Raw genomic sequence first — 16,708 nt, forward strand, 5'->3', positions numbered from 1 at the left:
ACTCTTTTTAACCTTGGTCATAACTTTTGAATGGTTAGGGCTAAGGCTCCCATACTTCACACGTGTTCTTTGTGGAAAGACCTTTCATTGGACACCTATAACCTTCACCTTCTGACCATGATCTTGAAGATTTCTGTACTTATGAAAAAAACTTTAGCCTGGCCATAATGTGAACAGATGGTGATAGGGCTTTCATGTTTCACAATTGTATGATCCTACTTTGGGTACCAATAAATTAAATTTGCATTGAAGAACAGTTTAATCTTCACTATGTTGCAATATGGGGGGATCAGTGTTTCACAAACACATCTTGTTTGGGAAAGGTCTACAGTGTAATCTAAGAATTTCATCAATAATTAGGCCCCAAGACTATAAACTGAGAACAGACTTGAGTAAAATTTGATTTTTAAATCGAATTTTGAGTTTTTTTTTTTCTAAAGGTGTAATTTGCTGAAACATTTGCAGTTCTTTCAAGCATCTAAATCCACAACATAATGGATTTTTTTTTTTTTATTTAAAAGTTGTTTTGGTTTGAAATTCTGACTTAAGTCTATTCTCAATTTATGGTCTTGGGGCCAGGAAAGCTGGGATATATACTGTATTACATTTCAACAAACAAAAAGAACTGGTTTCTCCCCATTAATTTATTATGATTCCATCGCTACACTTTCTTCAGTGTGTTTGCCCTTATCAGCAACTTGTCTAGAACGAGCCTTTCTGTCCAGAATTCTTTTGCGATCTTTATCAATCTTCAATTTCACTATCACCACCTGCAATAAAAAAAAATTATTACCTACGCAGTCAGAGAATTTTACACATGTACAGTGTAGTATGTAATTTTTCTTCATAACAGAATTTACAAAACTAAAATATCAATTTGTCTTCATGTTAAAAGGGGAAAACAAGAATTTTTTAAAATGAATTTTAATAGAGATAATGTTTTGTAGTTGAGTATGGAATTTATTTCACAGTGGGACAGGATTTTTTTTTATATTTTCACAAGTAAGAAGCATGAGTGAAAATGATAAAAAATCCTGTCTCACATGTGAAATGAATTCTGTATTTAACTACAAAACATTGATTTTTCTGTTTATTATATTTCTATAATTTCCCCTTTGCCTCTGTCTTTTCATAACATAGTGTCATAGGCAGTGACATTGTATTTGACCAGTTGAGACATTATAGCTAAGTGATTTTGAGATTAAAAACATTGTAAAATGGATTTTAACATTTTTTTTTGAAACTGACAATTTTAGTCTTTGTCAGTATGGTTTATTTCATCTTTCAATCTTAAAACACATCAGGGAGTGATTATTACAACACCGTTTGTGAAGGAAAGAAAAAGCAAGAATTTCTTGTATTTTCTCACAGTGTAACAGCAGATCATTTTGATGATTCTTTCACACAATGGCAGAAGATCAATTTTATTCAATAGATAAATTACAGTAATGTAGTTAATGCATTTTTACTAAATGGTCTATAGAGAGTCATGAAATTCTCAATTTTTGTCCCACTTGTTGGATTTTGAAATTGCGAGTTTACTTTTTTGGTACTCGCAATTACTTGCGAGTTGTAATTTTAGTAAGTCGTTCTCCTTCTACATTACCTTGGAGGGGTGGAGTCCCACGTGGACAGAGGCTCCGTTAGCCTTCTCCCTCTGGATTCTTTCGATATACACAACAAACTTTTTACGGTACACCTGGACAATTTTTCCCACTTGCTGTCCTTTGTAATGACCACGAACAACCTGAATAAAAATTACAATTTCACTTATACATGTTGTACCTTCAAATGTATGATAATGTATTTTTCCCTAGTACATTAATTAACAATAAAAATGAATTTAGTCAGGGTTTAAACAGAGTGCTTGACCTATTTAGAATCAATCTTCTAACTAGTTTCAGATTTCCCTTACCTATCAGCCATTTGCAGAGAAAATTGAAAATGGCAGTAGAAATCAGCAGATAAAAAATTCAAAGGCCAAAGAAAATTTTTAACAGCTAAAATACCATGCAAGCCAAAATGGTTGGCAAGTTGAACACTGAGCCGACAGCCATATACATGTATTTTTATTATACTTTCATGTTAAATACTAAAATCTGATTGGTTTAGACGCAGTTAACAATCTGTTCTATTACCCTCAGCCTTAGCAACACACGTGACAATGGGTAACACAACGGTAATGCCACATGCGTGGAAATTATGCGCATACGGTTCAACGTAGAATTCTCAAAACGTCAGTTGCACGTTTGAAAGAACCAGAATAAAACTGACGTCAATAAAAGCTTGCGTCCGATGTAGCTTACTTGAAAACAACAAACGACAGACAAAACATGCTTGCGAGTGCAGAAACAATGAAACTTTAGATGATAAAGGACTCGTAGAGCATCAAATAAACAATCAAGAGGTCAGGAAATCTTTTTCGAAGTAGCGGGGAGTTTGAAAGCTTTCTAAACGTGAACGAAAAGGGGATCGACGATTTGTATTGCTGACATTGTAAATCTAGATGACAGGGTTCGACACTAACATTTTTAGGCTTTGGTCCGGCCGGACTAGTGCTTATTTACTTTTACTAGTCCGCGGGCAATTTTATTAGTCCGTCAAAAATTTTTAAAAAAAGTAAATAGAATTAATGTTGCATTGTACTTTTTATACTTTTTTGAAATAAACAAAGCATTTACATGAAATGTTTATACCAAGAATTCGTTGAAATCGCACAATCAGGAACTACGATAGTATTCCCGATCTCATTCGTTTTTCTCTTTACATGAACATCCAACATCTTTTTTTATGTGTCATACTAAATCAATATCACTAAAATGTTTAATTTCATACCAATTAGCATTCGTAACTACTCGGCCATTTTCCAAAAGAGAAATAATATTATTTATCGTTCACGGAAATGGCCGAGTAGTTACGATTGACCAATTAGTCCTAAAATTAAGCGCCGAATTGACTCAGAATTACCTAACTTCTCGGCAAGAAGCTAGAAAGCTAAAAATAAATATGGGGTTTTTTCCAGTGAAAGTTGTCAAAAATTTGAACATCGGTAATTTCTTTTTTCTCCCAAGAAAACTTTATTAGTCCGTTCGGACTAATTAGCTTCAATTTTTATTAGTCCGAATGAAAATGTATTAGTCTGAGACTAACGGACTAACGTTAATGTCGAACCCTGGATGACATTCAGTATAATAAAATAAATGGTGCCTGTTTTGGAGGGTAACAGTTGAAATTGACGCCCCTCGGAAAACCATTGTCAACCTCCGCTGACGCGTCGGTTGACAATGGTTTTCCTTGGGGTGTCAATTTCAACTGTTACCCTCCAAAACAGGCACCATTTATATAATATTACATTCTGTATGTAAAATGTCTATTCATATCATTTTTAATCCCATGCGCATTCATGTTTGATGAGTTCACTCTACTTTTCATAACTGTACATTTCATCAGATAATGACAGGTCTCTAGATCACTTCACATTTCTCACTGCTGATAAACTTTCCCTACAATTTTTCAGTCAGAATTTGTGAACTTGTAAGCAAAACACTGATAAAAATAATCGTAAAGTGTATTTATATTGGGCAGTGAACTCTTTTCAATTCAAGAATAAGAACACATTGGAACACTGGACAGATGAGCAGATTTCAGAATGCACAGCAACCTGGTGCTTATGTATGTTGGTGACAAACAGTCATATATCAATTTTAAAATACTTTAATTTTTAAGATTTCTTTTGGAAATCAAAAAAAAAAGAAAGAAAGAAAAAATATTGTCCATAAACATGATAAAATACACAATTCACAGTTGTTATGGGTCAGAATTACCCAAAATGCCAGCAAAGATCAATAACACAATTTAAACTTAACAATAATTTATTTACAGTAATATATAATAAGTGTATGAAACGTAAAGTACAAACTTAGCAAGAATCTAAAAATACATACATCAGAGTGTCCGTTGCTGCACACAATGTCCCAGTGAAAATATATATCCCAGTTATATCTCAATAGTGCTTATACGACAAAGTATTCACAATTATTGTATATCTATGCATTGAATTGACAGGGTATTTATACAGTATTATAAATCTAGAATATTCTAGAAAATGTTAAAACATGATATTACTGGAACAATCTGGACATACACAAAATTTAAGAATGTTCTAGATAAAATGACCAAACATGTTGACCACTCTGGAATGTTCAAGAAACTTAATGTTACTAATTATATACATAATAAAACAATACACATCTCACAACACCTCCCCCCTTAAAAAAGTTTGAATGTCAATGAAAACTTATATTATTAAAATAAAAGTTTTGTACATTAATACAAAATCTAGTATGTTTACGATACTCTTGACAAAGCGTCTGCAATAACATTGTCTTTGCCTTTGATATGCTTAATTGTTATGTTGTATTCTTGTAACAACAAACTCCATCTAGTCAGTCTTTGATTCTTGTTTGACAATTTATGCAAAAAAGTCAGGGGGTTGTGATCCGTATATACAAGAATTGGATGCAAAGTAACATTCAGATAAACATCAAAATGCTGTAAGGCTAACAACAAAGCAAGGCATTCCTTTTCAATGGTGGAATACTTTTGTTGACATTTTGTAAGTTTCTTTGAAAAATAAGAAACAACTCTATCTACCTTATCACTATGTTCTTGAAACAAAGCTGCCCCGATTTCAACATCACTAGCATCAACAGTAAGCTTAAATTGCTTAGAAAAATCTGGAGTTGACAGAACTGGGTTGCTCATAAGGACAGATTTGATTTTATGAAAGGATTTTTCACAGTCCTTTGTCCATTCAAAGTTAACCCTCTTTTGTAAAAGATTTGTAAGTGGACTAACTACTGAGGAAAAATTTGGACAAAATTTTCTGTAAAACCCAGCCATGCCTAAAAACCTCATTAATTCTTTCTTGTTTGTAGGAATCGGGAACTTTGCAATAGCTTCCACTTTAGCCATTATGGGTGTAACATAACCTTGACCTACTTTATGACCTAAATACTCTACATAAGCATGACAAAATTCGCTCTTCTTAAGATTCACAGTTAAGTTTGCTTTAGCTAAAATGTCAAATAAAGCACGCATGATTCGGAGATGTTCGTCCCATGTGTTGCTGTATATGACGACATCATCAATGTAGGCCTCGCATCCCTCAAGGTCTTGAAGAAGGGAGTGAATCATCCTTTGGAATGTTGCCGGTGCGTTTTTCATGCCAAAAGGCATTACTTTATACTGGTAAAGTCCATCTGGTGTAGCAAAAGCAGATATTTCTTTTGCTCTTTCTGTGAACGGCACTTGCCAGTAGCCTTTCAACAGGTCAAATTTACTGACAAATTTGGCGTTTCCAATGTTGTCAATACAGTCATCGATTCTAGGTATTGGGTATGAATCAGTTTTGGTAACAGAATTCACCTTTCTAAAGTCTGTACATAATCGGTAGGAACCGTCCTGTTTTGGTACAAGAATACACGGTGAGCTCCAATTACTTTTACTAGGTTCAACAATGTCATTGTCCAACATATACTGCACTTCCCTTCTTAGGTACTGCAATTTTATTGGATTGAGACGGTACGGATGTTGTTTGATAGGCAGAACGTCACTCACTATGACATCATGACAAGCTGCATTAGTTTTCTTTGGAACATCCGAAAAGATTTGATGATACTCATTCATCAAGTTTTTAACTTGTTCTTTTTGGTGAATGTTCAAATGTCCAAGTTTGGCATCAAAATCAGCCAAAATTTCTGAGTTTTTCAAACGAACACTCTGATTACAATCTTTCTCATTCATTTCTACACTCGTATCACTTTCAATACAATTTTGAACAGTCTTAGCATTGGCTAAAGTGGAAACTGGTTTTACAGAATTTCGGTCACACCTTTCAAAATATTCTTTTAACATGTTAATGTGACAAACCCGTTTCTCTTTACGTCGACCTGGTGTCTTAACTACATAGTTTACATCACTGATCTTGCTTTCAATTTTATAAGGGCCATAAAATCTGGCCTGTAAAGGATGACCAGGAATAGGTAAAAATACAAGAACCTTATCACCTGGCTTAAACACCCTATTTCTAGCATCTTTGTCATACCACATTTTCATTTTCATCTGAGAACTCTTCAAATTTTCTTGTGCTAATTTACAAGCATTGTAAAGTTTTTCTTTGAAATCAGACACATAATCTAAAAGATTAAGATCACTAGTCTCAGTCAGCCACTTTTCCTTTAACAATTTCAAAGGACCTCTAACTGTATGACCGAACACCAATTCAAAAGGACTGAATCCAAGAGACTCCTGGACTGCTTCTCGTGCAGCAAATAGTACAAGATGAACCCCTTCATCCCAGTCTTTTTCATACTGGTAACAATAGGTCTTCAGCATTGTTTTTAGGGTTTTGATGAAAACGTTCTAGCGCTCCCTGGGACTCAGGATGATAAGCAGTTGATCGATACTGCCTAATACCCAACTCATGCATGACTTGCTGGAACAACCCCGACATAAAATTTGAGCCTTGATCCGACTGAATTGCCTCGGGTGCTCCTACAAAACTAAAAAAACTTGGTTAGGGCCTTAACTATGCTCTTTGCCTTTATATTCCTAAGAGGTATGGCTTCAGGAAACCGAGTGGATGTACACATAATGGTAAGTAAATACTGGTTTCCAGATCTGGTCCTAGGCAAAGGTCCTACACAATCCACCAACACTCGACTAAACGGTTCTTCAAAAGCTGGAATGGGTTGGAGAGGAGCAGATGGTATCTTCTGATTTGGTTTACCTACCATCTGACAGACATGGCATGACTTGCAAAACTTCGAAACATCCTTTCTTAGCTTAGGCCAATAAAAATGACTCAAAATCCTATTATAAGTCTTATTGATACCTAAATGACCAGCCATAGGTGTATCGTGGGCTAAACTCATGACATCTCGATGATAAGCAGCTGGGACCACTATCTGGTGAACAACACGCCACACTTCATCTGGAGAAGCGTCAGGTGGTCGCCATTTTCGCATAAGGATGCCATCTTTCATATAGAAGCATTCTCCAACTTTAATAGCCTCTTCTGGTGGAAGTGCCCTCTTACTAAGTTGAATGATATCTGGGTCTTTATGTTGTTCAGAGAGTAAACGTTCTCGGCTGAGGATGTCCTTGCCTTGGCTAACTAGTGGATGCAACTCATCATCCTCACCACCAAATTTTGGTAAAAATTCTTTCTTCTCTTGCTTCTTGATATTGTGTGGTTCCATGCTGGTTTGAGTGCCATCAAGGTCAGATAAGAAAGTGTCATTCAAATCAATATCAACAGAGGAATTCGTCTCGTCAAAGGCTTGAGTATGGTCTGCCTCCATTTCTCGTCTTCTGGCCATCGCTCTAGTAACAGCACAGGCTGGATAAATGTCATCATCTTCATCATCGCACATGACATCTGGATTGATCTTCTCACAAACTATAGGATCTGGTACAACTTTTCCACCAGCTACATCGTTGCCTAACAACAAAGAAATGCCTGGAACGGGAAGAGTAGGTCGAACACCTACGATAACAGGTCCAGTAACTAAATCTGACTTCAAACTAATTCTATGCAGGGGAACATCAATGACGCCTAGCTCCACACCCTGTAATAAAACTGACCCACCAGTGGAAGTCTGCTCAGACAAAGGAAGCACGCCCTCTAACAATAACGTCTGTGCAGCACCAGTATCTCTCAAAATCTGGACAGGTTTTATTTCGCTAGAGTCACCGAGTGAGACAAATCCCTGAGACATAAAGGGCTTATAATCCTCCATAGAATCAATAGAACTGGACTGTGAACCCTGGACATCAGGAGTGTCAGAACAAATGGAAACTAAGGCTTCTCTATCACCTCTAACTGCCGCACAAGCGTGTGGTTGAGTTTTATCAAAATCATTTTTTCTCTTAAGTTTAAAGCATTCACTGATCAGATGACCCTTTTTCTTACAATAACTACAAGTAGGAAGCGACCCTATTCCAGACGATCCTTCAACACGTCCTGGACCGGACTTAAAACCACCTTGGGATGGAGACTGGGAACTTGTGAAAGACTGAGACCCTGAACCACTCTTTTTATATGTGTCTGAATTGGTAGAATTATTGCTAGTCTGAGATCTTGAAACAAAATTCTTTTTATGTGACAGAGCATAAGTATCAGATATGACTGCTGCCTCTTCAAGAGTTTTCACATTCTTATCCTCTAAATGTGTTTTCAAATCTTGAGGAACACATTCCTTAAACTCTTCTACCAGGATGACTTGGCGCAAATTAGCAAAAGTTTTATCAAGTTTCTTGGATCTAAACCAGTGATCGAATAAATCTTCTTTCTCTCGTGAAAATTCAACAAATGTTTGATTATCAAACTTTCTATACTTTCTAAACTTTTGTCTATATGCTTCAGGTACTAATTCATATGCTTTTAATATTGCTGCTTTGACCTTCTCATAGTCTGAACTCTCAACTACCCCTAGTGCAGAGTATACCTCAGCCGCTTTTCCAACCAGTACACTTTGTAACATTGTTGACCAAACGTGTTGTGGCCATTTAAGATTCTCTGCGACTTTTTCGAATTGGGGAAAATATTTGTCTACAGATTTTTCTTGAAATTTCGGAACTAACCTAATGTTTTTTGCTGCGTCAAATTCAGTTTTGACAACTGACGGTTCTGGTTGGTTTTGTAATTTTAATTTCTCTAATTCAAAGTTCATTGCACGCTCTTCTCTTTCTGCTGCTAATTTGTCTAATTCAAATTTTCGTTCACGCTCTCGTTCTTCTCTTTCTCTTTCTCGCTCTTCTCTTTCTTTTTCTCGATCTTCTCTTTCTAATTTTTCTCTTTCTAATCGCATTTTCTCTAACTCTAATTGAAACTGATATTCTGCCATTTTGTAAGAGCCTAACTCTGATTTAACTGTATATTCTGGAAGATCGTATTTTTCAAAGATGTTTTCTTCTACTAGTTTGTTTGCAACCTTAATTCTAATGTCTTGCTTTCTCTGAGAGGATTTAACATCTAACCCAAAATGCAAACCTAATGCGATCAAGTCATCTTTTTTTAACGTATCAAAAACCTGAACACTTGGTGAACTAAGAGAGTCTGTGACCGAAAACACCATGTTGATTTCTGCTGGCTTATAATCAAATTTAACGGTTCAATTAACAAAATTCTGACAATAAACTGCAAAAGTGCAAAAATTCTTTATCCCGGACGAGCCCCCAATTCTGTTATGGGTCAGAATTACCCAAAATGCCAGCAAAGATCAATAACACAATTTAAACTTAACAAAAATTTATTTACAGTAATATATAATAAGTGTATGAAACGTAAAGTACAAACTTAGCAAGAATCTAAAAATACATACATCAGAGTGTCCGTTGCTGCACACAATGTCCCAGTGAAAATATATATCCCAGTTATATCTCAATAGTGCTTATACGACAAAGTATTCACAATTATTGTATATCTATGCATTGAATTGACAGGGTATTTATACAGTATTATAAATCTAGAATATTCTAGAAAATGTTAAAACATGATATTACTGGAACAATCTGGACATACACAAAATTTAAGAATGTTCTAGATAAAATGACCAAACATGTTGACCACTCTGGAATGTTCAAGAAACTTAATGTTACTAATTATATACATAATAAAACAATACACATCTCACAACACAGTATTTAGGTTAAAAATTTCAATTCCATCTGTATTTTTTGATTTGATTACATAATATTTATACATTTCTAATGTATTTGTCCAAGATAAAATTACAAATCGTAAATGTATTTTATTTCTACATAAATGTACTGGTTAATCGGTAGGCATGGTTAAAAAAATCATAGAGACAGAAGTCAGGTTTACAGCATGTAGATTGGCGAAATCAAGAGCAAGTAAATATAAGGAATAACTGTCAGATTTTTTTTAATTTCATAACGATGATCAATTGATTGACTTGTGTGATAATGTTTAATATGCAAATTATCATGTAAGCCACTCAATTGATGACATCATGAAACCAAAGAATTATACAGTTATTCCTTAAGGATAAATAACACAAACAAACTTTTTTCAGAAATCAGCATTATTTTTCATAGATTTACATTTAAATTGACATCCTGAATAATGTTTACCAAGTAGAGTGAGAGAATTATATAAGATTTTGTCATAAGGTTAAAAAATTGTGCAAAATTTTGTATGGAATTATATAGAAAGCAAAACAAAATCTCATATCTAAGCACCAAGGAAAACCTACGATTTCTTAATATTTCAGGGATTTATCATTTATGTCATTTCAAATCAAAATCAGTCAAAAAATATATATCAACCCGTGCATCCATTTTTTGTTTGTGGTAAGTACCCTTAATTATAGACTTTATTTTGTTATCACAGACAAAACTAAACAGGTCCAGTCCAAAGACTATTTCTACCTACATAGCTATTAATAGCTACCTAGGTATTTAAAGCTACCCAAAGTAGCTATTTTTACCTACTTTCTGCTTTACTTGCATATTGTGGCCAAATGCAGGAATGGCGCAACATAGTGAGAACAAAATTTCTTAATACAGTCACACTGATGATGGATATGACAAAAACTTGGCCAAAAAATGATTACTTTGTATATTATCAATTTTGCGTAGAAACTAAAGTAAAATTGCCAATTCAGGAAGTAATCATTTTTTGGCCAACATTTTGTCGTATTCATCATTAGTAAGACTGTATCAAGAGATATGGTATTCACCATGTTGCGCCGTTTGGTCTTTGTGCCGCAAAATGCTGAAATTATAAAAAGTAGGTAAAAATAGCTACCTTGGGTGGCTTTAAATACCTACGTAGCTTTTAAATTTAATAGATACATAGGTAGAAATAGTCTTTGGACTGGACCTGCTAAAGGCTCATGCAACAGTTCACCAAAATCGGAGTGATATTAGTGTGGAAGCCCTGGCTGCATCTGCAAATTGGCCCATGAATAATTTTTATTGCTGACACAGGACATTCAGTTAAATGTAAAGAACTGAAACATATAGAACTACGAAATTTACCTGCACTTCATCGTCTTTTCTGATGGGCATACTTCTCACATTGTATTTTTGGCGAAGTTCCTTGGATAGGGGAGAACTCATCATCTTCCTACGAACGTGCGAGGGAGCATTAAAGTGACGCTTTCTGTTCTTCCTCCTTGAGGAGGTGACCATTTTATTGAACTTCATCCTCAGGCCTTAAAAACAAAACATGTACACAGTGACAGGGTTTAAACTTAACGCTCGCCCACTCGCAAATTGCGAGTAAAAATTGGTGTGGGCTCATAAAATTTGTAAGTTGCTCGCCAACGTGGCGAATAAAAATTCTGCATGGGCCGAATTCGTTCCCAGTCCCCTTACTGAAAAACAGACATTTTATGCAGGTTTTTGATTAAAAACTACAGAAGAATGAAATAAATCACAGCAGTATTGTCCTATTGTTCGTAAATATCCTTCATCTTTTCCATTTAAAGTACTACACGATTTGTGAAATTCCCTAAAACGATCGTCTTTTTTCCTAATCCGAATTTCCTCCAACCCTATGTAAATGGTTGATACGTGAGAGATAACTCCCAACTACTCAGTCATATGAATAGTAAGTGTTTTCACCTATTTCAGATATGCTGTAGTTAAAATATTTAACCTAGAAAATCTTATTGTGTCATTGTCAATTTATCAGTTGAAGACATGTACCAGGGCTACGTATTTATATACATGTATTACCAAGCAAAAAAAAAAAAAAAGATAGTAAAAATGTTTATTGAATACAATTCTATTTCCTTTGATTAAATATTTTTATGACATTTGATTTTTATAAAGTAAGAACTCCAATTTTAAACAGATGAATTTATATATGTATTTCATTTGTATCTACTTTTTGTCCCAGTATCTATGCTTTTTTAAAAAAATCACAGAGACTGTGGGCTAACAAATTTAGCAGTGGGCTCCTAAATTTGAAATGTCAGGAGCCCACATGGCTCGTGGAAATTTCAGTTAAGTTTAAACCCTGCAGTGACCAATGCTGTCAAGCCCCCCCCCCCTTCTTAAAATTTCTTAATTAAGCTTTCCTAGCGCCGAAATAGTGATGAAAAACACAAAAGATTTAACGTATTTATTATACAGAAAAGTTACTTTAACAATTTTTTGTTTATTTTATCATGGATTGGCTCTGATTGCGACACAAGTCTCACTCGTACCTTGTTTACTTATGGCCGATAACCGGAAAAGGAACGCGCCACGTGATGCGCTTTTGAACCACAGACATTTAAAACTGATCTCTAAAAATATTGTTAAGTATATTGTTTCAAATAGTTTAATAATTCTTATCCATAGAATCAAATAACTTATGCTTATGGTGCTTTAATCAATATTTTGACAGGCCAATATACTAGTGCATCACGTTTAAGAAAGTGAAAATAAAATGGAATGAAATCGAAACTAGAAACCACACGACGAAATAAAACAGCTGAAAAAATCAACAGTTTCTGCGGTAATGATTTGTTTTCTTTTTAATTTCTTTGAAATAATAAAAAAGCATTTTAGTTGTTTTTCATCTTGGACAACAGCGAAATAATTATCATCTTCACAGTCACTGGATCCGGTACATATGACAGAGCAATGCTTCTATCATGCTTATCTTGGCAGTGGCGAGGGGACAGCCAAAGGGCTATATATACCTGACTCCTGTCTACAGATCTTGTTTTCCCATTAAATTTCTTCTAGCAACTTTTAAATCCCACTCATATAAGCTGAATTCTATTCATAATTCCTTGGATTTGTAAACCCGTATCAAATTGGCCGTAAACATTTTCTTAACCGCTAAGACTAAGAGTCAGTAAGAGTCAAGTTTGAATGATAGGGTTGAGCACTTGCAGTTTTACTTTAAATAATCCTAGAGATTTATATTATTTGATACTTTATTTGTTTTGATTAGATTTATTTAGTTCTTATATAATTTAGCTGCATTAATACAGCTGTCCCCCCTTTTATTTGGGGAGGAGGTGTTCGATTTTTTTTTAATGGAGAGGGATACATTATTTCAGATATTAAATCTTTCACATGTCGCTTGATGGAAGAAATACTTGCAGAGTTCCCGAAACTAGTCAAAAATATGTCGGACAATTGTCCTGTAAATATTCAAAATTCACCGGACAGTTGTAAAATTTACCGGACATTAATTTTTTGTATGTAAATTTAACATATTATAGGATTGGAAATTGTAACGATATAATAAATAATATGTGTAAATAAAAAGATGGCAAATGCAGATTTTTTAAAAAAAAATTATTAAAATATTTTCTATAAGGCCTGTGTATGCAGGATTTGACGTCGCCGACGGCGTGTGATGACCAACGCTTAATTCATCGTATAAAATTATTTAATATGTCCTTTCTGACAGATTTTTTTTAAATTTTTTTTTAAATAAAATCTGCAACATGACAACTCTTGGTTGATTGTTTGGAATTAGTGGGAAATATATGTTGTTTTCCAGGCTTTTTTCTTTTGGATTTTGGATTTTGGTATTTTATGTGCCAGGAAAAATATTACGTAAAATATCAAACTCGTTTTAAAAAGCCTGGAAAACGTCCGATATTTCTGACTAGTTAAAATTTATTATACAACCTCCACACAGTTAAAAATATGTACTAATTATATAAAGATATGCAAATTTATCATGAAAATGATGATTTTTAAGTGAATTTGTTGTCGTTTTACTACATTCAAGTCAGTCCGCTATTTTTAGAAAAGGGGAAAAACGCGCATGTATTTTAAATGCTATCAAATACATTAAAAAAAATCCAGAAGTTGGTATAATATTATCATGCTAATAGATTAAATTATAGAGAAAATAATAAATGGTAAAAAATTGTCTGTAATCAAGCAGAAATAGCAGGCAACTCTTGCAACCCTGCAAATTCGTCCTTCAAAACGAAAGTAGATTGTCACATTTTTTCACTGTCAGAACTACAGAGTGCATATATTTATTAGAGGGAAAATATTTGTTTGACAGTGTTTTTAAAACTGTTTTTCCTCCCAGACTTATGGAAATTATTATTTTAATATGTAGCTTTTTATGTTAGACAATCACCGTCTACATTTTATTTAAACAAGATCTGGCGCGCCCCTGACGTTTTTTTTCATTCCTTTAGTTTTGCATTTGTTTATTGTCAGGACAATTGAATTAAATGATTTTGTTAAGATTATATGTAAACGTTATACAGTCTGTAAAAAAAAACCATCGGACATTTTGACCGATAAAATTAAGATTTTACCGGTCCCATTCAAAGTTTACCGGGGATCCCCGGTGGACCGGTGCGTTTCGGGAACTCTGTACTTGTACATGTACATGCATATATGTGTTTTATTGATTTATTGAATGCATATGCAACTTTAGATTAGCATTCTGCAGCATTTCTGCCATTTCAACTCTGAATTAAGGCCTATAGTAATGAAATTATTGATATTTCAATCACTGACAGTTTGGTGTGTTTACTAAGCAGCAACAGTAACATTTTGAATTTTTTATTCATAAAAAGTATTAGTAAAGTGTAATTCTACCAAGCCATGCAGATCATTAAAATATCATATTCATGTAGATATTTTAATTTTTTTTTTCAGTTTCTCCAACAAACTGTTTCTACCTGACACTTGCTATCCTTGTACACACACCAATATTTTATTTAACTTGGTATTCATCACATAAAAACACACACTTGTTAGAGCCTATTTGTATCCAGAGCATTATTCAAGGGAAGGAACTCTGTCGACCAGTCTGTCCATATGGACAGTTTAGCCTGTATGGGATGCACCAGTGTCAGCCTTGGCTTACGTGTGACGATGTACAGAAGGTGGAGAAGATGAACAGAATCGGGAGAGGACTCGTCAAAGAGGTATTTATCCTCAAGGTCAACTTACTGAGGAAAATAGCCATTCTGAATTTTGTATTAAAGGTTCTATGTATTCTTTAATATCTGAAAGCTTTAAATGACAAGTTCTCAACAATTTAGAATATGAATGAAAAGAAAATATTTTAAATAATTTTATAAGCTGGGCTATCAAGAATTTTTTGATTTTACAGGTGTATGTTGCCAGATGGAAGGATTATGTCGTAGCCTATAGTCAACTCACAACTCTTCAATACCATGAGGACTTTCAGCAAGGAATTAGAGTTCTGAAACATTTCCATGGAAACCAGAGAATTGTACAGCTGATAGGTTTCTGTGATAATATTATGATAACTGAATTTCACTCCCTTGGTGAAGCTACCAAGTTTAACCTACATCTAGATACATTTCCAGAAATGAACAATATCTTCACAAGATTCCAGTTATGCATTGACTACTTGGAAATTCTCTCCAAGCTTCACTCCACTTCAGCTGACACCGCGTATGTGATGTGTGATACCAACAGCTTAGACAAAGTATTCACACAGTATTTGCTGTCAGGAGATATGCGATTGGTCCTGAATGATGTTGATTCTGTTGCTTTGACAACCAAGGTCAATGGGAAATGGAGAGGTATCAAATGTGGAAATCGTGAGCTAGATGGAGAGTTTGTAGCTCCAGAACAGCGATGGAGCAGGAATACAGACTTCAATGACAGGGAAATGCAGACCTATGATGAAAAGACAGACATCTGGAAAGTTCCAAGTGTGTGTAATTATTTCCTTGGAAATAGTCTCCAAGCAACCAATCTTCAGCTGAGGCTGTTGGACATTCATATGGCATGTAAACATGTGGATCCAAGCAACAGGCCGACCGCTCTTCAGGTCTTGTGGACCTACAGAAATTTGTTAATGCAATTACAAGATTAAAATTTATTTTTAAAAGAAGTTTAGTATTTTTAGGTCACCTGAGTAAACTCAGGTGACCTATTGCTATCCGTTTTCTTCCGTCGTCGTGCGACGTCCGTCGTCCATCGTGTGTTAACATTTGAACATTTTCTGCTTCTTTTCTGCAACCACTCAACCAATTTCAACCAAATTTGGCACAAAGCATCTATGGGTGAAGGGGAACAAAAATTGTGAATTTCATGATCCCTGCCCCCCTGGGGCCTGAGGGGTGGGGCCAAAACCACCAAAAAAATTGTGAAATTCATGGCCCTGGGGTCAGGGGTTCTAGTGCTAGGGTGGGGCTAAATAAGTATATAGTGAAAATGCATTATTTCTTTGAAAATCTTCTTCTCTGCTCCTGGGTATTAAATTGACTAACTAGGTGCATAGTTATGATGAGCAAGAGTACCTCTACCAAAATTGTGAATATTTTTGCCCCAGGGTCAGGGGTTCTGGTGTTAGGGCGGGGCCCTTATTCATTATAATTATAGTGAAAATACATGAATTCTTTGAAAATCTTCTTCTCTGCTCCTAGGTATTAAATAAACTAACTGAGTGCATAGTTATGATGATCAAGAGTGCCTCTACCAAAATTGTGAATTTATTGCACCAGGGACTTCTGGTGTTAGGGCGGGGCTCTATTGATTATATAGTGAAAATACATGAATTCTTTGAAAATCTTCTTCTCTGCTCATGGGTATTAAATAGACTAACTGAGTGCATAGTTATGATGAGCAAGAGTGCCTCTACTAAAATTGTGAATTTTATGGCGCTCCAGGGTCAGGGGTTTTGGTGTAAGGGCGGGGCTCTATTGATTATATAGTAAAAATA

The 16,708-nt window shown here is 34.8% G+C and overlaps 2 protein-coding genes across 2 annotated transcripts; one reads left to right on the plus strand and one right to left on the minus strand.

Moving 5' to 3' along the window:
- Nucleotides 1–626: 626 nt before the first annotated feature.
- LOC134250412 (large ribosomal subunit protein uL24-like) lies at nt 627–12,329 on the minus strand. The gene is made up of 4 exons (XM_062732772.1): nt 12,243–12,329; nt 11,068–11,243; nt 1,607–1,747; nt 627–770 (listed from the first exon to the last, which is right to left on the minus strand). Exons 2-4 carry the CDS (start codon nt 11,233–11,235, stop codon nt 648–650), a joined length of 432 nt encoding a protein of 143 aa, XP_062588756.1. The 5' UTR covers nt 11,236–11,243; nt 12,243–12,329; the 3' UTR covers nt 627–647.
- A 122-nt stretch (nt 12,330–12,451) lies between these two features.
- On the plus strand, nt 12,452–15,906 carry LOC134250379 (protein O-mannose kinase-like). The gene is made up of 3 exons (XM_062732733.1): nt 12,452–12,535; nt 14,665–14,936; nt 15,125–15,906. The coding sequence occupies exons 1-3, from the start codon at nt 12,472–12,474 to the stop codon at nt 15,857–15,859; spliced, it is 1,071 nt and encodes a 356-aa protein (XP_062588717.1). The 5' UTR covers nt 12,452–12,471; the 3' UTR covers nt 15,860–15,906.
- Nucleotides 15,907–16,708: the final 802 nt, after the last annotated feature.

The sequence above is a fragment of the Saccostrea cucullata genome, unplaced genomic scaffold, assembly GCF_032062105.1.
Source record: "Saccostrea cucullata isolate Sc308-1 unplaced genomic scaffold, CSIRO_AGI_Scuc_v1 ctg102, whole genome shotgun sequence".
NCBI classification, from domain to species: domain Eukaryota; kingdom Metazoa; phylum Mollusca; class Bivalvia; order Ostreida; family Ostreidae; genus Saccostrea; species Saccostrea cuccullata.

Excerpts from the sequence above, each read along its gene's own strand:
- LOC134250379 (XM_062732733.1), top strand. The coding sequence starts at position 12,472 with ATGAAATCGAAACTAGAAACCACACGACGAAATAAAACAGCTGAAAAA. Across the intron at positions 12,536-14,664 it reads AAAAATCAACAGTTTCTGCG|TTTCTCCAACAAACTGTTTC; the intron begins GTAATGATTTGT and ends TTTTTTTTTCAG. Across the intron at positions 14,937-15,124 it reads GGAGAGGACTCGTCAAAGAG|GTGTATGTTGCCAGATGGAA; the intron begins GTATTTATCCTC and ends TTGATTTTACAG.
- LOC134250412 (XM_062732772.1), bottom strand. The coding sequence starts at position 11,235 with ATGAAGTTCAATAAAATGGTCACCTCCTCAAGGAGGAAGAACAGAAAG. Across the intron at positions 1,748-11,067 it reads GAAAAGACGATGAAGTGCAG|GTTGTTCGTGGTCATTACAA; the intron begins GTAAATTTCGTA and ends ATTTTTATTCAG. Across the intron at positions 771-1,606 it reads TGGGACTCCACCCCTCCAAG|GTGGTGATAGTGAAATTGAA; the intron begins GTAATGTAGAAG and ends TTTTTATTGCAG.